Below are 23,124 nucleotides of genomic sequence, written 5' to 3' on the forward strand. Positions count from 1 at the left end.
AGACGCGTTTTCACGATTTTCAAACGCCTAGGGATTAATTGAAGCGGCGGCCAACAACCTGGCACCTAGGCCCTAGGTGGGGATTTTTAGAACAGTACTTCTAAACAACTCATTCAATCCCTAAGGAATCAGGAAATCAGATGCTAAAGCTAAGTGGTTACAGTTAGGGAATAAAAACACCAAAAATTTTCAAAATCATTCTACTATGCAACAGAAAGTAAACAAATGAGTTCAGACATGTTCTAAACGTCGTTGGGCTCAAGTCCCTGCCTCTTGGGCACTCCTACAAATTTAAAGAATATGGGTAATCTTTGGGATGGAAAAGAGTTCAATAATGACTACAATTTAAAACGATAATGCGGGAAGGCTACAACAAAGTTATAACTAAAGTGAATGGATGGGGGTGCAAATAGAACGTAAAGGAAATAACAAAGCTTTTAAGTGTTTTTCTGAGAGATGAGTTGAGTGTCCTTTTCTTCATGTTCTTTTGTAGCTTTTATAGCAACCTCATTCCTTCTAAGTTAAGTCCCCCTGCTTGATATGATAGACAAGTGGTGATTTCACACTCAACCTCCTTGAAATTACAAGGTTTTAGCCTTAAAAATGTGTTTTTGCCCTCTACAAAACCTATCGTAATAAGCCCTATGCATGTCCGGTTGCATAGGTTTGCCACCCAATCTTGTCACATTGCTTAATATCTTGATTTATGGGCTGAGTTTCCGTCTTCAGCTTTCCATGCTTCGAAGGTCTAGTGCCTTCCAGGGGCTTCACACAGGCTTAGGCTGCGCTCTAGGCCCAATGTCTAGTTTGGGTCTAAACATACCCCATACATTGACCTCTCTATTATTTTCGTCGCATCTGTTCGATTTTACGATAATATCATTTCATCCCTTATGCAGTCGAGTCATTTATGGTTAATATATGGGCATATCAATGATAATCTATAATAATAACTTGTTTAAATAATTGATAAATCAAGTTATATGTTGTGCCAAATTTCATATATCAAATCTTATGTAAAAAATGTGGTGATTCACTGCAAAATGATTGCACAAATTAAGAAAAGCATTTGTTTATTTACAAAACTAAGGATCATGTGCAATGGCGTTGATATAGGGCAGGGGGTTAAGTTTCGCAGGTAAGGGGTTATGCGTCTTTGGATTAAGGGTTAATCTTAGTTTACTTCTCTGAAGTTTCTTGGTTTTCAACATTTGGTACATGAAGTTTTTTTTTTGTCCCAGTTTGGTACCTAAAGTCATAATTATGAAACACTTTTATACATCCGTTAAGTTTTCCATCAGAACCTCCGTTAACTGATGACGTGACATCCACGTGGACAATTACTGGGTGTCACGTGTCATTATGGGCCCATGTAAATATTAAAAAAAAAAAAATGTAGTTATAAGAAAACTAATAAAAAAGGGCTTGAAAACTTTGAGTTTTAATGATAAGGACAAAATAAAGGGTAAAGTGAATAGTATCGGGATTGACTTTTTAGTGTAAAAATGTGGTTTTTCGTTAAAGTGAACAATACCGTGAGCTTTTCGTTAAAACTTCCTTTTTTTATCTCATCTTCTAACCCTAGCTATTAGGCCCAAAAACTGTTTTTTTTTTTTAATTTTTTTCTAGGCTGCTCCTTACACCCACAACCCCCTTCCTCCTTCCCTTCTCTCATTTCTCTCCTCTGCACCCACCCTCCCCGCACACACCTCTCCTATTCAATTTTTGAATATCTTTGAGTTTTGTGTTCTGGGTTTTTTCTAGGGTTTCTAAGTGCCCAGCTCGATTTTTCTTTCCCCCTTTATATGCAAGGTTCTAAAAAGTGCTAGGCACTAGTCAGGCAGCAGGCTAGCGCCTAGCGCCTAGGCGGCTAGGCAGGCCTGCCTAGGAGGCCTAGGCGAATTTAGGTAAATTTCTTGTATATCTTGCAAATAAGTGCATATTGACACTTACAAAAAATTATACTTGTATGAAATCCATGGATAAGATAATAAAAGAATGATCAAATGCAAAAAGAGTATCCAACAAGTCCAAAATTTAAAAACACAGTAAGCATTTATGCCATTTAACCATAGTGAGGAGTATTGTAGGATGACACATGTACAACAAGTTCACAATTTAAAACAACATAAAATGGAAAATAGGAGGAAAATAAGGGAATTTAGTAATGTAAGCTACTTATCTTTAGCATATCGGAATTTAAGTTGATACACAACACACCTATTCTATAAAATTAACAAATTTTCAAGTTATAATTAGAACTTAGACTTAAACAAATTTCACGAAAAAAAAAAAAAAAAAAACCCACCCAGCCGCCTAGGCGGCCGCTTAAAGCCACCCCGATTTTTCCAGCTGTTTTGCACAAAATCGCCTCGGTTCCAAGGCACTGCCTAGGCGGCCGCCTAGGGTGTTTTTTAGAACACTGTTTATAAGTTTCTGTTTGACTGCCGAGAAAATGAGGGAAAAGGAGGGGAAATTTGTGGGTTCTTGCCGGAATGCGCTCACGGGTCAATTAATATGAGAGCTGAAGAAAAAGCTGAGTGATGTGAGGGTTTGAATATGAGCCATGGAGATGCAGACAGTAGCAGAAACATGAATCAACCCAATAGTGATGTGCCGAGGAGAGCAGCTGGAGGAGGAGCCAATGAGTTTGGCAGGGCAGTGTCGACAGTTGGGGTGGCATAGATATACGAGAGCTTTGGGTTTCAGAGCTTCAAAAAGTCTATGATGGACGCCATGGCCAACATTGCCATCCGATACCTCTGTGACTTAAGGAAGATGTCGAGTTTTTACGCCAATTTGGCGGGAAGAACCAAGTCCAATATGTTTGATATTATTAGGGTGCTGGAGGATTTGGAGTCATCGCAAGGGTTTTTGGGTGCGGCAGAGATGGGTCATTGTCTTATAGAGTTCGGGATTGTAAGAGGCATTGTGGAGTATGTAGGTTCGGCTGAGGAGATCCCGTTTGCACAGCCGTTGCCTCGATTTCTAGTGATCAAGCAATGAAAATTGATCCCGAATTTCGAGCAAATTGGGGATGCACCATCGAGTAAGCATTTGCCCAATTGGTTGCCGGGAAGGGTGAGGTGAGGTAGGAGATTAACGTGAGGGGTAAGGTGAGGTAGGAGAGGTGGGTGCAGAGGAGAGAAAGGAGATAAGGGAAGGAGGAAGGGGTCGTGGGGGTGAGGAGTAGCCTAAATTTTTTTTTTTTTAAAAAAATGTTTTTGGGCCTGATAATATTTACATGGGCCCATAATGACATGTGGCGTCCTAATCAAATTGGGACGAAAACAATTTAATTTTTTTTTCAATTTTTAATATTTACATGGACCCATAATGACACGTGGCGTCCTAATCAAATTGGGACGAAAACAATTTAATTTTTTTTTTCAATTTTTAATATTTACATGGGCCCATAATGACACGTGGCGTCCCAAACACTGTCCACGCGGGTGCCACGTCATCAGCTAACGGAGGTTTTGACGGAAAACTCAACGGATGTATGAAAGTGTCTCATAATTATGACTTTAGGTATCAAATTGGGACGAAAACAACTTCATGTACTAAATGTTGAAAACCAAGAAACTTTAGGGTAGTAAACTGAGATTAACCCTTTGATTAAATTTCAATGTTTAAGGTTGCTAGTGAAAAAATAATTGCATGTATAGAAGCGGGGAATGTTGGGGCGAGAAATTTGAACTTGTATGCATATATAGGGAGAGTACATATGTTTAAATCAATCTGACCATTTTTGCCGGAACGATGCAATTTCGGATATAAGGAAATAATATCATAACAAATTACACAGATCATGTTGACAGCCTACCTTATGATTTGGATGAGCGTGAATTCGTACAGCTCCAATTCAGATAAGTTTGTTCATATGTGATTCTAATTAAAATGGAATATTTATTCATTGATTTGTGGCTTTTGAAAAAAAAGAATAAAATGAAAATGATTTCGAAGAATTGGTTGAATCTGATTTTCTTCTTGGTCATAGTTAGTTGACAAATCAAAATTGGATAGGATCTTATTCCAAATTTAAACATTTGGAATTGTTCATCCTGCATGGAAAGAAATTAAATTTCATGCCATGGAAATTGTGGTCAAGGGATAAAATCGTCTGGATATCAGAGAATAAGATTCTTGTTGTCCTTCATCCAAATATAAAAGACTGGCCAGTGGTTACGATCTTCAGCATCAAAACAAAACAATGGCAAAGCGCGGAGATCTCCTGGTTTCTTATGCTTTGTCCATTATTTTCATACTCGTCGTGAGCTTACCGTGTGAAGCCGTCGATCATGGCGATAGAAAGACATATATTGTGTACTTGGGATCACTTCCTAAGGATGACGTGTTCTCGCCATTGTCTCATCACATTGGTATTCTCGAAAGGGTTACCGATAGTAGCTCTGCTTCGAATCTATTGGTAAGAAGCTACAAAAGAAGCTTCAACGGATTCGCTGCAAAGCTCACCGACCGAGAAAGAGAAAGGCTTGCTAAGATGAAGGAAGTTGTCTCTGTGTTTCCGAGCACAATTTACAAACTCCAAACAACAAGATCTTGGGAGTTTTTGGGTTTCAATGAGAAACTCAAGCGTAATCCTACTGTCGAGAGCAATGTTATTGTTGGTGTCATCGATACTGGGATATGGCCTGAATCGGAAAGTTTTAGCGATGAAGGTTTTGGTCCAGCTCCAAAGAAGTGGAAAGGAGTTTGCAAAGGAGGCAAAAATTTCACTTGCAACAAGAAGATCATTGGAGCTCGGTTTTACGTTGGTTCCTCAGCTAGAGATGAGATTGGTCATGGAAGTCATACTGCCTCAACCGTAGCAGGAATTCCCGTAAAGGGTGTGAGCTTTTACGGACTGGCGCACGGAACTGCAACAGGAGGCGTTCCCTCTGCGAGAATTGCTGAATATAAAGTTTGCGGTTCTAACGAGTGTGCTACAGACAAGATATTGGCTGCTTTTGATGATGCAATTGCTGATGGAGTTGACATCATCACAATTTCAATTGGAGACTCAATTGTAGTCCCTTTCGATCAGGATCCTATAGCAATCGGTGCTTTTCATGCACTGGAGAAAGGGATACTAACCTCTCAGTCTGCAGGGAACGACGGCCCTTATATGGGTACTGTATCAAGTGTAGCACCATGGATTCTTACAGTTGCAGCAAGTAGCATAGACCGTCACATCATTGACAAGGTTGTTCTTGGAAACGGAAGGACACTTGTCGGGAATTCTGTGAACGCTTTTGATTTAAATGGAACAAGTTTTCCCTTGATAGAAGGCAAAGACGCGTCGAGTGAATGCGGCGATTGTGATGAAGGTTGCCTAGACCCTAACTTAGTTAAGGGAAAGATTGTGGTACGTCGTTGGCCTATAGGCATTATCGAGGCTCGTCGAGTTGGAGCAATAGGTGCAGTAACTGACAGTACCATACCCGATGTTTCTCCCATTGTCCCACTACCTGCAGCATGTTTTAGAAGCAAGGATTTTGACGTTGTCAAGTCCTACGTCAACTCCACAGGCAAACCTCGAGCGAAACTACTAAAAAGTGAAGTCATAAAAGATCTTGCCGCACCTGCTGTCGCTTCCTTCTCTTCACGGGGGCCCAATCGTATTTTATTTGAGATTATCAAGCCGGACATAACTGCCCCGGGGGTTGATATTTTGGCTGCATATTCACCTGTTGCTCCTGTCACAGAGAGCTTTGAAGACCGGAGGCACGTGAAATACAGTTTCCTATCTGGAACTTCCATGGCTTGCCCGCATGCTGCTGGTGTCGCTGCGTATATCAAAACATTCCACCCCAACTGGTCTCCAGCTGCCATCAAATCATCTATCATGACTACGGCTGGGCCTGCGAATGGCACTGACGATTCCTACACGCCCGGTGTATTTTCGTATGGTTCTGGGCAGATCAATCCTCTAAAAGCTTTAAATCCGGGCCTTGTGTATGAAACTTCTAAGGATGATTACATTAAGTTGCTCTGCTCGATCTTGGACGAGTCCAAAGTTCGACTTATTTCTGGAGACAAACGCCCTTGCCCTGCAAAGAATGACAAAATATCGGCCAAGGATCTCAACTACCCTTCAATGGCTGTTAACATTCTTGCAGAGACTTCGTTTTCGATTCAGTTTCAAAGAACAGTTAAAAATGTTGGCCATGCAAACTCCATTTACAAGGCAAAGACCATCTCAAAGCCAGGAATTAACATAAAGGTGGTGCCTCAAGTTCTTTCCTTCAAGTCTTTGAATGAGAAAAAGACCTTCAATCTGACAGTTTTCGGAAGAAGTATACCATTACTTACGCGTGTATCTGCGTCGTTGGTGTGGACGGATGGTACTCACAGCGTTCGAAGTCCAATTCTTGTAAGCGCCACCAACTATAGCTCTTGATCACGAGTTCATCAATGGGGCTTCATACTCTACTGAAAATAATGGGGCTTCATATTCTACTAAATTTTCAGCATCACATTTTCCCTTACATGCAAGTATCTCACCACATTTTATTAATTTATGCGAAGCATTTCTTATTTGTGGAGCTTCTTGTTTTAATGCAAAGATCTCACGACAAGATCAAGTCCAGCCCCATTATCCACAACATCAACCTAATACAACTTCTTCCTAATATAGAACTAATAAAAACTGAATCGAGGGTCGCACTACAGAATGAGGCCTCAGGCATATATCAAAATTGATATGTAGGGCAAACAGATTGCTCTTGCTGCAAAAACTATAGCACTAGAGCAAACATGGAGCCCCCAGCACTTTTTAACCAAGTTGGTTGTTAACGTGCGGCAAATAATTCTTAACTAAAAGACATATTTGTCGGGTTGTTCCCTGAACTAGGCATGAGTGTTATGGAAAATCGACAAATAATTATGAACATACCAAGCGTTCTTGAATGATACAAGTAAAAGGAGTTTGGGACCTTATACTCTGTGAAAAGAAATTTGTATTATATATTTTTTAGTTTTAAAATAAATGACATTCCATTTGGAAAAACTTAAGTGTTGATTAACGCGCTTATTTGTTATTGACAACATATTATTTGATTTGCATATTTGATCTATAAATTTGATGTAATTAGCGTTACTTATTTTTAAAGCACTGTCAACATGTGTGCCGTGCCATTACTTAAGTCTAAAGTATGGATTCCAATTGCACTGTTCAAATGAACACTGACTTGGGGTAGATATTGAGTTATTTACAAAATTGCCACAGCCTCTTCACTGCCGTTCAGATTGGAAATTTTAATTTGTTTACGAAAGGGAAATATTATTGGCACTTCTAAAATCTCATTCTACATCCTTCATAAGTGTATTTTTCTTTTCTAATATAAAAATTTTAAAGTGTAGAATGAGATATTTTGAAAAATGTTACCGCTTTGCACAGTGGAAGGGTGCATACGTTAAAAAATCTCATTCTACATTCTTCATAAGTGTATTTTTCTTTTCTAATATAGAAAGTTTGAAGTGTAGAATGAAATATTTTGAAAAAATATCACTGCTTTGCACAGTAGAAGGGCGCACATGCCAAAAAATCTTATTCTACATTTTTCATAAGTGTATTTTTTTTTTAATATAAAAGGTTTGAAGTGTATAGTGAGATATTTTGAAAAATATCGCCGCTTTGCACAGTGAAGGCGCACACGCGTTGATCATCGTGGATTGCTTCGACTGCTTTTCCATCTGTTTCCATGCCCCTTTCTTTCCCTTCATCAAATCCCCCCATCTCTCCCTTTTCTCGGCAGTACATTCCTGTTACGTTCCTCCGCTTTCCGAATTTTTTTGCTACGATTCTGGCGAAGGCCGTGTCGAAGCTGGTAAAAAACGATTCCTCAGTGCCTCAGGTAACTTCTATACGGTTTTCCCAACATTAGATCGTTTCCAAATCCGATCAGTGTTCTTCAATCATGTTGTGTTCGTCTGTTTTTAATCGTTGGTGCAGGTTCTTGACTATTTTCAAGGTATGTGGCTGTGAGCGCACTTCAGAGGCCGGTTCGACATTCCGTTGTTTGTGAGGTCGCCACGAAGAAGCCCGACTCTGCTGTGAAGAGAGCTCGGCAGGCCGAAAAGAGGAGGACTTACAACAAATCCCGGAAATCCGAAATCAAAACCCGGATGAAGAAGGTACTTCTCTTTTCGGCAAGTTAATTTGATTTTAACTGAGGATGGAGAAACCCTGCAAACATTTGCACCAGGCTCCTCTTTTGGATAGCCACTGCAAATAAGGACACGAGGAATTTCTTTGAAGAAGAGAATATGAGGAGCATATATTCCTAAAATTTATGCCGTTTTCGAGCTATAATTTTAGAAAAAGAGTAGAATTTAGTGATTAAGGGTATATTAATATTTTCGTATCAACTTTTAATTATAATTATCATAAATTTAAGGTTTTAAAGTGGTGGCTATAATTTTATTTGGGGTCCAAATTTTGGTTAGTTTTCCAAATTCCTATAAAATAAAAGTGTCTGAGAGAGGGGCAGAGACTTGGTGAAAAGAAGCTATAGAATGGCAACGGTAGTGAAAAGGAAAGATGAGAGAATTCTGACAAGGCTGGCAGATGAGTTCGAACAACTGGCCGCTCAGCTGAACTCTCCGGCACCGATCACCATGGAAATTGGCAAGTTCACCCAAGCCTGTCGTCTCGTTTCTCCTCTCATTCGACACTTAGGCGTCGCTATGAAGTTCGCCGACATAGAGTACTCTGATATGGTATTATTCATCTCTTAAACTTGAGAGTTTGATGCTTTTTGGTGATGGAGATATTTAGGTTGCAAACTTGTCATTGTCTTCTACATTTGAATTAAATTTCAAAAGTTTGATGTAAAACTTGGGTGTTCTTTAGGGTTCGGTGGATTGTGATTGATGAGTGCTTTGATTTCTTTGGTGCATTTCAGTCATGGGAAATATACGCATGATTAAATCAGTTACTCATTTTTAAATAAATAATAAAATTAGAAGATACTATAACGACAATAAAAGGGGACCAAATTTTATTTTATATACATCCTTATTGTTTATTAAGTGTTCCTCAACTATATAATTGATTTGCTCATATTTCCTTTTGATTTAATGGATTTTCTTTTTATAAAAAATTATTATTATTAATGGGAGGGAGAGGGTTTTAAACTATTACAATAATTTAGGAGAGGGAGAGAATGGGTGGAAACCTAACACCATATACACTAAGATATTGAACCACATGCTGATTTAATGGTTTCAGCTAATTTAATTTCTTAGAGCAACTTCCTGTGCAAGGATGTAAAATTGAGAATGTAAATGAACATTTTATAACTCTAGACATGTTTTGCTGTAGTAGGAGAATATAAATTTCATGATGAAAATGAAATGCATCTAACTTTTTTTGTTATTGATTTTTTTTTTTTAAATTTAATGTGATGAATATTTTATTCATTGCGTTAAAATAATAAAAGGAAGGCAAAAATACTAAATAAAAAACTCAATTATATAACTTCCTAAATATTTCTTATTATTCTTATGCATGAGATCTAAAAATTACTTTTTTTTTTTTTTTTACATCTTCTGGTGAGGGTGAGTAATTTTGATATTGAAATTCAGCTGCACTGAATTTCAAATATATTTTTAAGTTACATAATACACATTCTAAGACATTTTACATATTTCAAAGATGATCTTAATTATTTATATTTTTCTTTTGATTTTGTTCATATATACTTCCCTTTGATGTGAGTGTTTCTTTGGTTTTTTTTTTTTTTTTTTTTTTCTAATTAAATTTTGGTTAATGTGGTGGTTGCCAGGTTAGTGAAATTGAAAAGGCAGGAATGTCAGTTAATACCCTAGAAGATTTGCTTGACCGGGAAATACAACAGAATACCATTAAGCGCCATAGTAGTGGTTCGAGAATTCTCATCAGAGTGAAACGTTCACTTGAGATGTTTAAGATAATATTCGAGCAAACTATGGCCTCAAGGTTTTACTTATCTCAAACCTAGCCTCGATCTTCTCTGAATTCACTATTTCGTTAACATGTCTAAAATAATTTTCGTTTGCAAATGCACTTTCATCTTAAGTGTGCTTCTATGTCCACTCATATGTTCTATTTCTCATATCCACTTAATTTATATTTCTGTTCATCATGAATTTTTTTTAATATTTAATATTAATTAAGTGTTTTTAAAATGACTAAAAGCACTTTTAATGAAAGTTTTTTTGGGTTTCAAGAGCACTTAAAGTGCTTTTTGCAAGAAGTATCAATTAGGTGATATTTGTAGGGAGCACTTCAAATGCATTTTCGGGATTTACTTGTATTTTTACTAAGGATTGGTTTCAAAAGTACTCTCAACAAACTCATTTTTAGTCATTTTAAAATTACTTCCAAACGAGCTCATAAACTCCTCGTTCTAAACTCGTGATATCCATTATACCATGACTTAAATATTCTACTTAAGGCACATAATTATTTATTGACTAATCTTTGAATTAATTATTCACAAAAGAGCAAACCCTAAATCAATGACTGCTATCTCTAATTTTTGTATGTCTCTATAATTTTGCAGCTAGCTGTTATTTTACTATCACAGATTCAATTACTTATAACTTGAATTTCTTTTTTACGTGGGCAGCGGAAATTCAATCATGGATCCGGTTAAGACAGCATATAAACAAGTTTTTTACCCCTACCACGGATGGGCCACCAGAAAGGCTGTTGCGGGAGCACTGCACACCCTTCCTACAAAGTCACTGTTCTTGAAAAGGCTAAAATTAGATGGTAAGACTATTCTTGTATGTAACTCATCATTGTCATATTATCTGCTTCCAAACCAGGCTTCTAGCAGACTAGCTCATATCTATTGACATTAGGCTAGAGATTTGGGATTGATAGGTTTGACTGCTCATGGTAGCGGTAGCTACCGTGGCCGGTTGCAGGTTCTTACGTTCAGATATTGAGCATATATAATTAACATGAATTTACTATGAATGCTATATGTACATGGGTATTTTAGGGTTGGATTTGATGGTTACACAGTTTGTTTGGTATTCTATTTTATCAGAGGCATCGACTTTTGTTTTGATGCAAAGGACAGTTACTGCACTGGATCTTCTAATACGCTACATGGACAACTTATTCCATTCAAGGGAGTCAGCTCAAGAGTTTCTACGCTTGATTTGATTGATTTCCATCTTTCACACGTACGCATGCATTTTTACAAATGTGCTTTGATTTCCGTGTTTCATATGTATACTATGATCGAATATCAGTGTGAACCTTATAAGTATTGTTATTCGATTTGGTTATAGTTACGATAATTTTCCTTTTTCCATTGCCTGCTATTCTATGCTTCCTGTACTGTTGGTAAACTTTTTTGAACTAGAAGGTCTGGAGAGTTTGAAGCGTGGTAAAAACTCAAAAGATGCGCCACTAGTAAGCTACTAAACCCCACCGCTTGAGCTTGTGCAATTAAGCCGAGCCGAGCCAAAGTCCGAGAACCCAGCAGAGATCAGAACGACATCCCGTACCTTGATCTCTTCGTCCTTTTCATCGCACCTATGAGATTTTACGGCAATATCATTTGATCTTTTTGGCCTAAACTGCGGTGTCATTCTACCTCCTAGCACCTAGGCGACACCTAGGCCGAGAACCCAGCAGAGATCGACGCGACATTGTTTGGATGTCTTTCACCCATTGCCTCGATCTCTCCATCCTTTTCGTCGCACCCGTGTGATTTTATGGCAAGATCATTTGATCTCGACTACCAACAGTCGTTTATGGTACACCTGCTCTAGTCACTATGACCATGTTTGCGGGAATGATGAAGTTTCTAGTATATATAAAAAAATAAAAAAAATAAAAAAAAGGTAGGGAGACCAAATTTTTGTAAGGAAAACTGATGAAAAAAGATTTGAAAATTTTTAAGTTTTACCCAAAGGGACAAAAGGTGTTGTAAGTAAATAGTATCAAAAATGATTTTTTAAAGTAAAAATGTCTTTAATGTTAAAAGTTAATAGTAGCAGGAGTGTTTTGTTAAGACCCTCAATTTTGTAAAGCAAATGATGTGGATGTTGATGATTGGAATATTACTTTAGTGTTGATGATTGAAATATTACTTTAGTGTTGATTAAGGTGCTTATTTCCTATTGGTGACACATCATTTGGTTTGCAAATTTTGTTTATAAATTTGGTCATCCTAGCATTATCCATAAGAAAATATTAGCATCACAAGTACAAGGGATCTTGACAATCAATAAGACAGGATTTGGAGGAGCGTGAATTCATACAGCTCCAATTTAGATAAGTTTGTTCATGTTGGAAGCCTGCGATATGATCATATGTGATTCTAATTAAAATGGAATTGAAATGGAATATTTATTCATTGATACGGCTTTTGAAAACAAGAATAAAATGAAACATTTCGAAGAATTGGTTGAATCTGACTTTCTTCTTGGTCATAGTTGACAAATCAAAATTGCATAGAAGCTTAATTAAATGCATTAAACATTTGGAATTCGTTCATCCTGCATGGAAAGAAATTAATTTCATGCCATGAAAATTGTGGCCCAGGAATAAAATCGTTTGAAAAATATTCATCCTTAAAGGAAAGAAAATCTGGATACCAATGAAGATAAGATTTTTGTTGACCTTCATCCTAATACATAAGACTCGTCAGTTGTTACGATCTTCAGCATCGAAACAAAACAATGGCAAAGCACGGAGATCTCCTGGTTTCTTATGCTATGTCCATTATTTTCATACTCCTCGTGAGCTTACCGTGTGAAGCCGTCAATCATGGAGATAGAAAGACATATATTGTATACTTAGGATCACTTCCTAAGGATGATGTGTTCTCGCCATTGTCTCATCACATTGGTATTCTCGAAAGGGTTATCGAGAGTAGCTCTGCTTCGAACCTCTTAGACTTGGTTTGGTACTGAGGTGATTCTGAAAAAAGCTGCTATAAAAAAAAGCTGGAAGCTGTTTTTGTGTTTGGTAAACACTCAGCTTCAGCTTTTTTTTCACAGTTTTGGATGAAAAAAAGCCAAAAACAAGAAGCTGCAAAACCTAGCTTTGAAAAACTGGCTTTTTTTCACATCTGTTTTACATAAAAGTTTACCAAACATTCTAATACTGCTTTTTTTTTTTCAAAAACACTTTTACAAAAAAGTTTACCAAACACTCTGCTGCTTTATTTCACAGCTGCTTATTCTCACAGCACAGCAGAAGCAGCTTTTTTTCAAAGCACGGCAATATCAAACCAGCCCTTAGTAAGAAGCTATAAAAGAAGCTTCAACGGATTCGCGGCAAAGCTCACTGACCGAGAAAGAGAAATGCTTGCTAAGATGAAGGAAGTTGTCTCTGTGTTTCCGAGCACATCTTACAAACTCCAAACAACAAGATCTTGGGAATTCTTGGGTTTCAACGAGAAGCTCAAACGAAATCCTACTGTTGAGAGCAATGTTATTGTTGGTGTCATCGATACTGGGATATGGCCTGAATCCGAAAGTTTTAGCGATGAAGGTTTTGGTCCAGCTCCAAAGAAGTGGAAAGGAGTTTGCAAAGGAGGCAAAAATTTCACTTGCAACAAGAAGATCATTGGAGCTCGGTTTTACGTTGGTTCCTCAGCTAGAGATGATGTTGGTCATGGAACTCATACTGCCTCAACCGCAGCAGGAAATCCCGTAAAGGGTGTGAGCTTTTACGGACTAGCTCAGGGGACTGCAACAGGAGGCGTTCCCTCCGCGAGAATTGCTACATATAAAGTTTGCGGTTCTAAAGTGTGCGCTACAAACAAGATATTGGCTGCTTTTGATGATGCTATTGCTGATGGAGTTGACATCATTACAATTTCAATTGGAAGCACAAGTGCAGCTCCTTTCGATCGGGATGCTATAGCAATCGGTGCTTTCCATGCACTGGAGAAAGGCATACTAACCTCACAGTCTGCAGGTAATAGTGGCCCTTATGAGGGCTCTGTATCAAGTGTAGCACCATGGATTCTTACAGTTGCAGCAAGTAGCACAGATCGTCGCATCATTGACAAGGTGGTTCTTGGAAACGGAAGGACGCTTGTCGGGAATTCTTTGAACGCTTTTGAATTAAAAGGAACAAGTTTTCCGTTGATGGAAGCCAAAGATGCGTCAAGTGAATGCGGGGATTGTGATGCAGGTTGCCTAGATCCTAATTTAGTTAAGGGAAAGATTGTGGTATGTCGTTGGGCTTTTGGTAGTATCGAGGTCCGTCGAGTCGGCGCAATAGGTGCACTAAGTGAGAGTATCATCCCTGATGTTTCTGGCATTGTCCCACTACCTGCAGCAAGTTTTAGCAGCAAAGATTTTGACGTTGTCAAGTCCTACGTCAACTCGTCCTACGTCAACTCCACAGGCAAACCACGAGCAAAACTACTAAAAAGTGAAGTCATAAAAGATCTTGCCGCACCTACTGTTGCTTCCTTCTCTTCTCGGGGGCCTAATTTTATTTTACCTGAAATTATCAAGCCGGACATAACTGCCCCGGGGGTTGATATTTTGGCTGCATATTCACCTGTTGCTCCTCTCACAGAGAGTGTTGAAGACCGGAGGCATGTGAAATACAGTTTCCTATCTGGAACCTCCATGTCTTGCCCACATGCTGCTGGTGTCGCTGCGTATATCAAGACATTCCACCCCAACTGGTCTCCAGCTGCCATCAAATCATCTATCATGACTACGGCTGGGCCTGCGAATAGCACCGACGGTTCCTACTGGCCCGGTGTATTTTCATATGGTTCTGGGCATATCAATCCTCTAAAAGCTTTAAATCCGGGCCTTGTGTACGAAACTTCTAAGGATGATTACATTAAGTTGCTCTGTTCGATCTTGGATGAGTCCAAAGTTCGACTTATTTCCGGAGACAAACGCCCTTGCCCTGCAAGGACTGGCAAAAAATGGGCCAAGGATCTCAACTACCCTTCACTGGCTGGTAAAGTTGTAACAGAGTCTTCGTTTTCGATTCAGTTTCAAAGAACAGTTAAAAATGTTGGCCTTGCAAACTCTACATACAAGGCAAAGACCATCTCGAAGCCGGGAGTTAACATCAAGGTGGTGCCTCAAGTTCTTTCCTTCAAGTCTTTGAATGAGAAAAAGACCTTCAATGTGACAGTTTCCGGAAGAGATATACCATCACGTACGTATGTATCTGCGTCGTTGGTGTGGACGGATGGTACTCACAGCGTTCGAAGTCCAATTCTTCTAAGACTCGTCCTCGTTTGATCAGGAGTTCATCAATGGGGCTTCATTGCTGCAAATAAAACGTATTTTCTGATTATATATCTTTCCATGTTCTCCATTCTAGTTTAGTTGTAATAAATATAGCCACACTTTTGAACACTGTGTCTTGAAAATCTGTTTGTAATTTATTATTTTCCTATAATTTTCAAAGAAAGAAACCGAACCTTTTAACGGTTGTTTGTTAATGTGTGGCCAATATTTTTTTTTTTTTTTTTTTAGCTTTTTCAAAAAAGAACTAGCTGGTGGTTTCGTTATTGCATCTACCTTTTTTGGGACTGAAAAAACTCATTAAGGCATTTCACCCTCTTCCTCACCGTCATTATACCAACCAATAATTTTTAGTTGAACAAATATGACATGAAAAGTATACATACGCTTTATTTATCAGATTTTACACAATATATATAAGTGAACCCTAAAACAAATCATAGACACCCAAATGATTTCGGACCTCTCTCTATCTTATAAAATATAAAATCTTTATATTTTTTTTAACCAAACAGACATAATCAAAATGCCTAGCATTGTTATAATCAAAACCAAAAAAATAAATAAAATAAATAAAAAGACCAAAATAATAAAATAAAAATGCCTACCTTTGAAAACAAGGCCCCCCCCACCCTTCTTTCAAAAGCCATTTTCTCTCTCACAAACAAACACAACAGGATAAACGAAAGAAACAGTCGCTTTTGACAACACAACAAATTACCCACATCCGAACAAACGCCCGTTTCCCTCGTCTTCTAGTTCTTCCTACTGCCTACCTATATCTCTCCCATTCGCCACCGTCACACGCCTCTTTCCTCCATCGCCCTCCTCCGCAAGGTCATATTTTTTTTCCTCAGATCGACCCATTGATTCTTCGGTTGGCAGAAAATAATCAAGTCATTCTTTGACATTTCTAATTAGCCCTAACTTGTGTGGTCAATTCTGCCCATTTCTCGATCGAATTCGAATTTGAATTCAAACCCTAGCGTTGCAATACCCCCCGTAAAGATTTCAAAGGATTCAAATTCCCGGTGAGTTTTCATCTGGGTCGATGGCGGATCTCCAAAATAAGGTCGAATTGGCGGGTAAGCCCAAACCCACCTACTTCTTCAATCGATCGCTTAGCATGTACCCAACCCCCATGGATGCCCCCCAAAAGCCCCGTTTCCAGGCCTCCATCGATCACCAGGCCAATTCTTTCAAGAAATTCTACAATTCCATCGAGACGGTGCGGTCCGCCAGCAGCTCCTTCAAAGGGAAGGTCAAAAAGCTCTGCAGTTTTTTCGAGACGGAGAAACCCGTGTCACGAAACCCCGACGAGTCTAAATCCCTGACGGTCAAGCTACGACCGTCGAAATCAATGGCCTTGTCGAAATCCATGGCGCCCGATTTTCGGATCCTGTCAATACGGTTGCCAGGCACCGATGATCGGATAGTGGTGTATTTCACGAGTTTGAGAGGAGTTCGGAGGACATACGAGGATTGTTATGCTGTGAGGATGATATTCAGAGGGTTTGGGGTTTGGGTTGATGAGAGAGACATATCAATGGATTCGGCGTATCGAAAAGAGTTGCAGAGCGTTCTGGGTGAGAAGAGTGTGAGTTTGCCACAAGTATTTATAAGGGGAAAGTATGTGGGAGGTGCTGAGGTGATCAAACAGCTGTTTGAAACCGGTGAATTGGCGAAAATACTTCAAGGGATTCCCACTCGGAAACCCGGGTATGTGTGCGAAGGTTGCGGGGATGCACGGTTCGCGCCTTGTGTGAATTGCAGTGGTAGTAGGAAGGTGTTTGATGAAGATGAAGGAATGCTCAAGAGGTGCTCCGAATGCAATGAAAACGGTTTGATTCGGTGTCCTGATTGCAGTTGCTGAATTGTCAAATGCCAGTTTGCTGCATACTCTAGACGCTCCGCTGTTCATAAATAAATACTCGAGAATAGTTGATGGTAATGCTTAATGATTTGTGGTTTTTTTTTTTTTTTTTTTTTTTTTTTTTTTTTTCTTTTTTCGGTTGGCTGATTGTGCATCTTTAGGGAATGGATGTTCATTCACTCGTTGAACTGCATTTTGAATAATAGGGTTTATTATCGAAATGCAAATTAGTATGGGTACGTCTGATTGTATTATACAGTGGGGAGAGGTCTTTCTGTCCTCCCTAATGCTAATGTAAATAATTAGTATTCCACTATCACTGCAAAGGGTTGCAAAACTATGAAATGTATTGAGATTGGATTTATTTATGTGTTAATTATCCACTCTTGAATTTCTTTTGCATTCCATGAGTTTCGCTTACATGTTTATGTGGGTATTTTTCTTGGTGGATGTGTTGATGATATGATGATCTAGACATAAATAGAATTAGGATTTGGCAGTCTCTGATTGGTAGGTAATTGCCTAATTGGAAAGACCATAGAAAAGGAGAAATGCAGTTACAAGGAATTCATACTTATTTTCGGTTGTGCTACAGAATGAGTTTGAAATTGTATAAATGTATACAGTAATCTCGCAGATATACGAGTACATATATCAAGGTACTTATATTGTTCTTAGACTGTCAATGAAAGACCGGATAATATTAAGATACCAAACAGAGGGTTCTTATCTGTTCTCACTGATCTCTGTGAGAATTGAATGATCCGGTGCATTTTTTTTCATTTCATTTCCTCTGCATTTTAAATAAGAGCTCTCGTAACAGGGTTGCGTTTTATCCTTTTTCAATCATGAGCTTGATCTTGTGTTCTTGTTCCTCTGTTGGGTTCATGTTAATTGTCGTCAGTGTTTGCTGTGTTGTTTAGGACATGCTGATTTCAAAATTGTGCTTGTTGGAGTCTTAGTTATGTAATCTCTTTACCCGTTTGCTTCTTGCTGCATATATTTCTGGCCGAGGTATGATTACTTTTCGTTCGTTGGATTCCATAATTGTCATTTATATTTTAGGTTTGTTCATGACCTGTGTGCAACTGTAAATTATGGGAGTGTTCATCTTACCTTATGTTCTTCGGTCGGCTGGCATTTAGAATATAGCTTTTGGACATCCAAACTTTGCTTGCCGACCAACTGTGATTTTTTACATAGAACATAACCTTTACCCTTTTCTCATCTCTACTTTTGGATCCTCGAACTCCTTTACCTCTCATTCCTTTCCTTTCCCTCCTTCCTTCTCCTACTCTCTCCCTCCCTCCTCCAGCGGAACCAAAGCGAAGGACGGTGACCTTGCCGGCATCCTAAAATCGACCGCTACGTTTTTGGAGTTAAAAGATAATTTTTCTGTGCTCATGGTCTCGATTTAGGCTAGTCTCTTCCACCGTGCCCTTTTCTTCCCGAACTTATTTTCACAACCCAGCCAAATTCTAGAAAATATTGATGTTGACACCTATAATTCTAATTGATGCTGTAGAAGTTAGAACCCTAGGTTTCTATACAGGTTATATATACAATTACAAATGTGAATGTTCGTAACTGCTTGAGCTATAGGTCACATACGGTGATTTATGGATTTAAGGTAGATGTATGTGGACAACATTTCTTTCTGGCGTTTGATGAGCACATGATTAACAATTCTTGGTTTTATCTTTGGTGTTCTATTGTGAGATTTTGTACACAAACATTACAAAATTTTGCATCATTTGTAGAAGCTTCCATGAGAATTGCAAAAGCCAAGAAAATGCCTTTCTTGTATTTTAGGTTACCCTTTTGTTCTTTTGTAAATTCCTTGGAAGAATTTACAAAAGAACAAGAGTATTTTGAGATGAATAATACTTGCATCCCCTATGATGGGGATGAACATATCCCCATTTGCAAGTAACGCATCTTGATTGAATAAATCAACGATTGGAACCGTTCAATTTGTTAGTCTTCATTTGAAGATCACTCTTACAAGAATCAATCTAATTGGAGATCGTGTTATTATCCAAACATATCAATAAATGAATGGTTCATTATGAATATGTTATTTGGTACGTACAGCTTCGATTTATTCTATACATTTGAATGACTAGTGTATGCTTAGTGGGCCAATGAACATCTTATTTAAATGAAATAAACATTTCTTATCTAGACCTAACCTAACTTCCTAAAATATCCTCATTCAAGATTAGATAAAATTAGCCTCGTATGAGCCGAGCTCAAGTGAGCTTAAAACATTCAAGCTCGATACCAAGATAAAGGTGTTTCGAGCTATTTACTATAAAATTCGCAAAAAGTACAAACATAGTTTTTTGAAATGATCACATAATTATTTATTTTTTATTCGTTATTATGCTTGTAACTTAGTGGGAGGCTAGGTCGACATAGATGAAGTTTATAGCACGTTTTAGAAAAAGAAAGTCAATTTACTTCTTACGATAGGGCGACTATATTGGTATCTCACGAACTTGACCAGTCGGAAATACGAATGTTCAAGCTTGTCTTGCTTGGTTTGTTTCTTTCACGAGTCGGAAATACGAACATAGGTCGAACTTGGTGCAAGTTCAAGCTGTTTCGAGCTGTCTACTAGGCATTTGAAATACAAGATTTTATGCGTCAATTTACATAAAACGAAATTATTGATATGAGATACTATAGTTTTAAGCCTTGCGTCCCCTTGCTCATTTTTATTGTTTTTATTTTTTTATCAACGGGGAGAAAATTGTACACTTATTTTACTTAGCAGACAGAAATAACTTACCAAATCTGCAGCTTTAATGGAGATTAGATTTATGCCACCAAGAGAAGTCAAATCTAGGCTTTTTGCAACGTTTTTAATAATGATTAGGGCCAGGATCAAGGCTAAATTAGTATATGAACGTAGAAGGAAGTAAAATCTGCATACAAATTAATGCAGATGAAAATTTTCTGTCCTTCATTTTGCTATAAGGTACTCGTCAATGGCTGTGGTTTCAGCATCGAAACAATGCCAAGGCACGGAGCTCACCTGGTTTTTTATTCTTTCTCCGTTGTTCTTGTTCTCGGCACGCCAACGCCGCTGATCAGGAAGATAGAAAGGCATACATTGTGTACTTGGGATCTCTTCCTAATGAGGAGGCGTTCTTGCCATTGTCTCACCACATTGATATTCTCGAAAGCGTAGTGGAGAGTAGCTTTGCTTCGAATCTGTTGATAAGAAACCATAAGAGGAGCTTCAATGGATTCGCAGCAAAGCTCAATAACCGAGAAAGAGAGAGGTTTGCTAACATGAAAGGAATCGTCTCTGTGTTTCCGAGCAGAAGCGACCAACTTCAAACAACAAGCTCTTGGGACTTTATCGGGTTCAATAAGAAGATCAAACGAGACCCTACTGTCGAGAATGATGTCATTATTGCTGTGATCGACAGTGGAATCTGGCCTGAATCGGAGAGCTTTAAAGACAAAGGTTTTGGTCCTGCTCCCAAGAAGTGGAAAGGTGCTTGTGAAGGTGGCAAAAATTTCACTTGCAATAACAAGATCATTGGAGCAAGGCATTACAATTCATCATCGGCGAGGGATGAGGCAGGTCACGGAACCCACACGCCTCAACAGCAGCTGGGAACCCCGTTAAGGACGTGAGCTTTAATGGACTAACACAAGGCACTACAAGAGGAGGGGTTCCCTCTGCAAGAATTGCTGCATATAAAGTCTGCAATCACGACGAGTGCTATTCGGAGGCAATCTTGGCTGCGTTTGACGATGCTACTGCTGATGGAGTTGACATCATTACAATTTCAGTTGGAAGTGGTACTGCTGCTGATTTTGACCAGGATGCTGTGGCAATCGGAACTAACCATGCAGTGAAGAAAGGGATACTAACGGCACAATCTGCAGGCAACGAAGGTCCCAACCTGGGTACTGTATCAAGTGTAGCGCCCTGGATACTTACAATTGCAGCAAGTAACACAGATCACTGGATCATTACCAAGGTTGTTCTTGGAGATGGAAGGACACTAATTGGGAGTTCGGTTAATACTTTCACAACAAACGGAACAAGTTATCCTTTGGTATACGGAAAAGATGCATCAAGTAGATGCCAGGAATCGCTTGCTACGATGTGTCTAGAAGGATGCCTAAACTGTGATTTAGTTAAGGGAAAGATTGTAGTATGTGATCAGCTCAATGGACAAACAGAGGCATGTCGATCTGGTGCGAAAGGTTCAATTTTAAGGGATGCTCTGAGAAGTGATGTTGCCTTCATTGTCCCACTACCTGCAACAAGATTAAACTACAAAAACTATGAAGTGGTCAGGTCGAGTTTGTGGCCAAGTGGACTATCCTCCAAAATACCTTTCGGCTAAAGAAAGAAAGAAAACATCTTTCCTTGTTTTGGGGAGAAAAAAAGGGAAAAGCAAGGAGGAAAAAAGGGAAAAGCAAAATGTTCTCTTCAACACCCATGGGTGTTGGTTCAAAAAGGAAATAAAAGAGTGTGAGAGCTCAATTCGGTTTAGAGAGAAAAAAGAGCTCGGTTTGCAGAGAGAAGAAAGAGCTCTTTTTTGCAGAGAGCAAGGGCAAGGGTGAGAGAAATCAAGAGAGCTAGAGTGAAAGATCTCTTGTGAAAGAACTCTTGGGGTAGAGTGAGGCTCTTGGGAAAATTCTGTGAGTGGGTGTACAAGGGATATGGGATTGGGTTATGTCGATTTAACTCATGTGTAACTTGTACTGTTTTTCTCATAGTGAAGAGCAATATCTCTCCGATGACGTAGGCAGGTTTTTGCCGAACCTCGTAAATTTCTCTGTGTCTTTATTTCTTGTATTTTATTTTGTTCAACTGTGTGTGATTTTTGGTGAGGTTGTAATCTGAATCTCGGTTCCGCACTAACGAACGGGCCAAGGCACAACACTACCTCAACTCCACAGACGACGCTTGAGCCAAGATATTCAAAGGTGAAGGCGCAAAAGATCCTGCTGCACCAATTGTTGCTTCCTTCTCCTCACGGGGACCAAATATAATTTTACCTGAAATTATCAAGCCAGATATAAGTGCCCCAGGAGTAGATATTTTGGCTGCATTTTCACCCGTGGCTCCTGTCCTCTCAGATACCCCGGAAGACAAGAGGCGTGTAAAATACAGCATACCATCTGGCACCTCCATGTCTTGCCGCCACGCCGCTGGTGCAGCTGCATATATTCAACATTCCACCCGCACTGGTCTCCAGCAGCCATCAAATTGTCTCTTATGACTACTGCTTGGCCCATGCATAATTCTTACAATTATTATCCTGGTGAATTTGCTTATGGTTCTGGACATATCAATCCTTTAAAGGCTGTACATCCGGGTCTCGCCTACGAAACTTCTAAAGACGATTACATAAAGTTGCTCTGCTCAACCTTGAACGAGGCCAGAGTTAGACTTATATCAGGAGATAACAGCTCTTGTCCGACAGGCTCCAACAAAGGATCGGCGGGGATCTCAATTATCCTTCGCTAGCTGCTATTGTTACACCATTGAAATCGTTTAAGATTAAATTTAGCAGAACAGTTAAAAATGTTGGCCTTCCAAACTCCACTTAAGAGGCCAAAATCCTCCCAACTACGGAAGTTGAAATCAAAGTGGCACCTAAAGTTCTTTCCTTCAAGTCGTTGAATGAGGAGAAGGCTTTCACTGTGACCGTTGATGGGAAAGATTTGCCAGATGCATCATATGTGTCTGTGCCACTGGTTTGGTCCAATGGAACTCACTGTTACATGTCCAATTCTTGTACGCAGCGCGCACAATTTATCATAACCGCATTGTTTTTATTTCATAACTTCTTTGTTGCAAACCTAGGAAAATTTCTGATTGTATCTGACACATTTTCCTACCTACTAGTCAGTTCCTGTGATAAATAAAACCATAACCATGGAGCATTTGTTACTTGAAAGCGAGACTCTGATTATCCAGAAGAAAGCATCTTTGTTAATCCAAGTCCGATGGTAACAAAAATCTTTAACCT

The 23,124-nt window shown here is 39.0% G+C and overlaps 4 protein-coding genes and 1 pseudogene across 4 annotated transcripts; all 5 read left to right on the top strand.

The window, feature by feature from the left end:
* Positions 1 to 4,213: 4,213 nt before the first annotated feature.
* LOC137748057 (subtilisin-like protease SBT4.6) lies at positions 4,214 to 6,403 on the top strand. Its single transcript, XM_068488156.1, has one exon. It carries the CDS (start codon positions 4,214 to 4,216, stop codon positions 6,401 to 6,403), a length of 2,190 nt encoding a protein of 729 aa, XP_068344257.1.
* A 2,093-nt stretch (positions 6,404 to 8,496) lies between these two features.
* LOC137748966 (accelerated cell death 11-like) lies at positions 8,497 to 11,309 on the top strand. Its single transcript, XM_068489151.1, has 4 exons — positions 8,497 to 8,724; positions 9,792 to 9,964; positions 10,617 to 10,762; positions 11,046 to 11,309. The coding sequence occupies exons 1-4, from the start codon at positions 8,521 to 8,523 to the stop codon at positions 11,162 to 11,164; spliced, it is 642 nt and encodes a 213-aa protein (XP_068345252.1). The 5' UTR covers positions 8,497 to 8,520; the 3' UTR covers positions 11,165 to 11,309.
* A 1,381-nt stretch (positions 11,310 to 12,690) lies between these two features.
* Positions 12,691 to 15,237, top strand: LOC137748058 (subtilisin-like protease SBT4.9). The gene is made up of 2 exons (XM_068488157.1): positions 12,691 to 12,912; positions 13,249 to 15,237. The coding sequence occupies exons 1-2, from the start codon at positions 12,691 to 12,693 to the stop codon at positions 15,235 to 15,237; spliced, it is 2,211 nt and encodes a 736-aa protein (XP_068344258.1).
* Positions 15,238 to 15,907: 670 nt separating this feature from the next.
* LOC137748317 (uncharacterized protein At5g39865-like) lies at positions 15,908 to 17,507 on the top strand. Its single transcript, XM_068488459.1, has one exon. The coding sequence runs from the start codon at positions 16,295 to 16,297 to the stop codon at positions 17,114 to 17,116; it is 822 nt and encodes a 273-aa protein (XP_068344560.1). The 5' UTR covers positions 15,908 to 16,294; the 3' UTR covers positions 17,117 to 17,507.
* Positions 17,508 to 20,135: 2,628 nt separating this feature from the next.
* LOC137746696 (subtilisin-like protease SBT4.3) lies at positions 20,136 to 23,001 on the top strand (annotated as a pseudogene).
* The last annotated feature ends 123 nt before the right edge of the window (positions 23,002 to 23,124 follow it).

The sequence above is a fragment of the Pyrus communis genome, chromosome 10 (genome assembly GCF_963583255.1).
Source record: "Pyrus communis chromosome 10, drPyrComm1.1, whole genome shotgun sequence".
NCBI lineage: Eukaryota > Viridiplantae > Streptophyta > Magnoliopsida > Rosales > Rosaceae > Pyrus > Pyrus communis.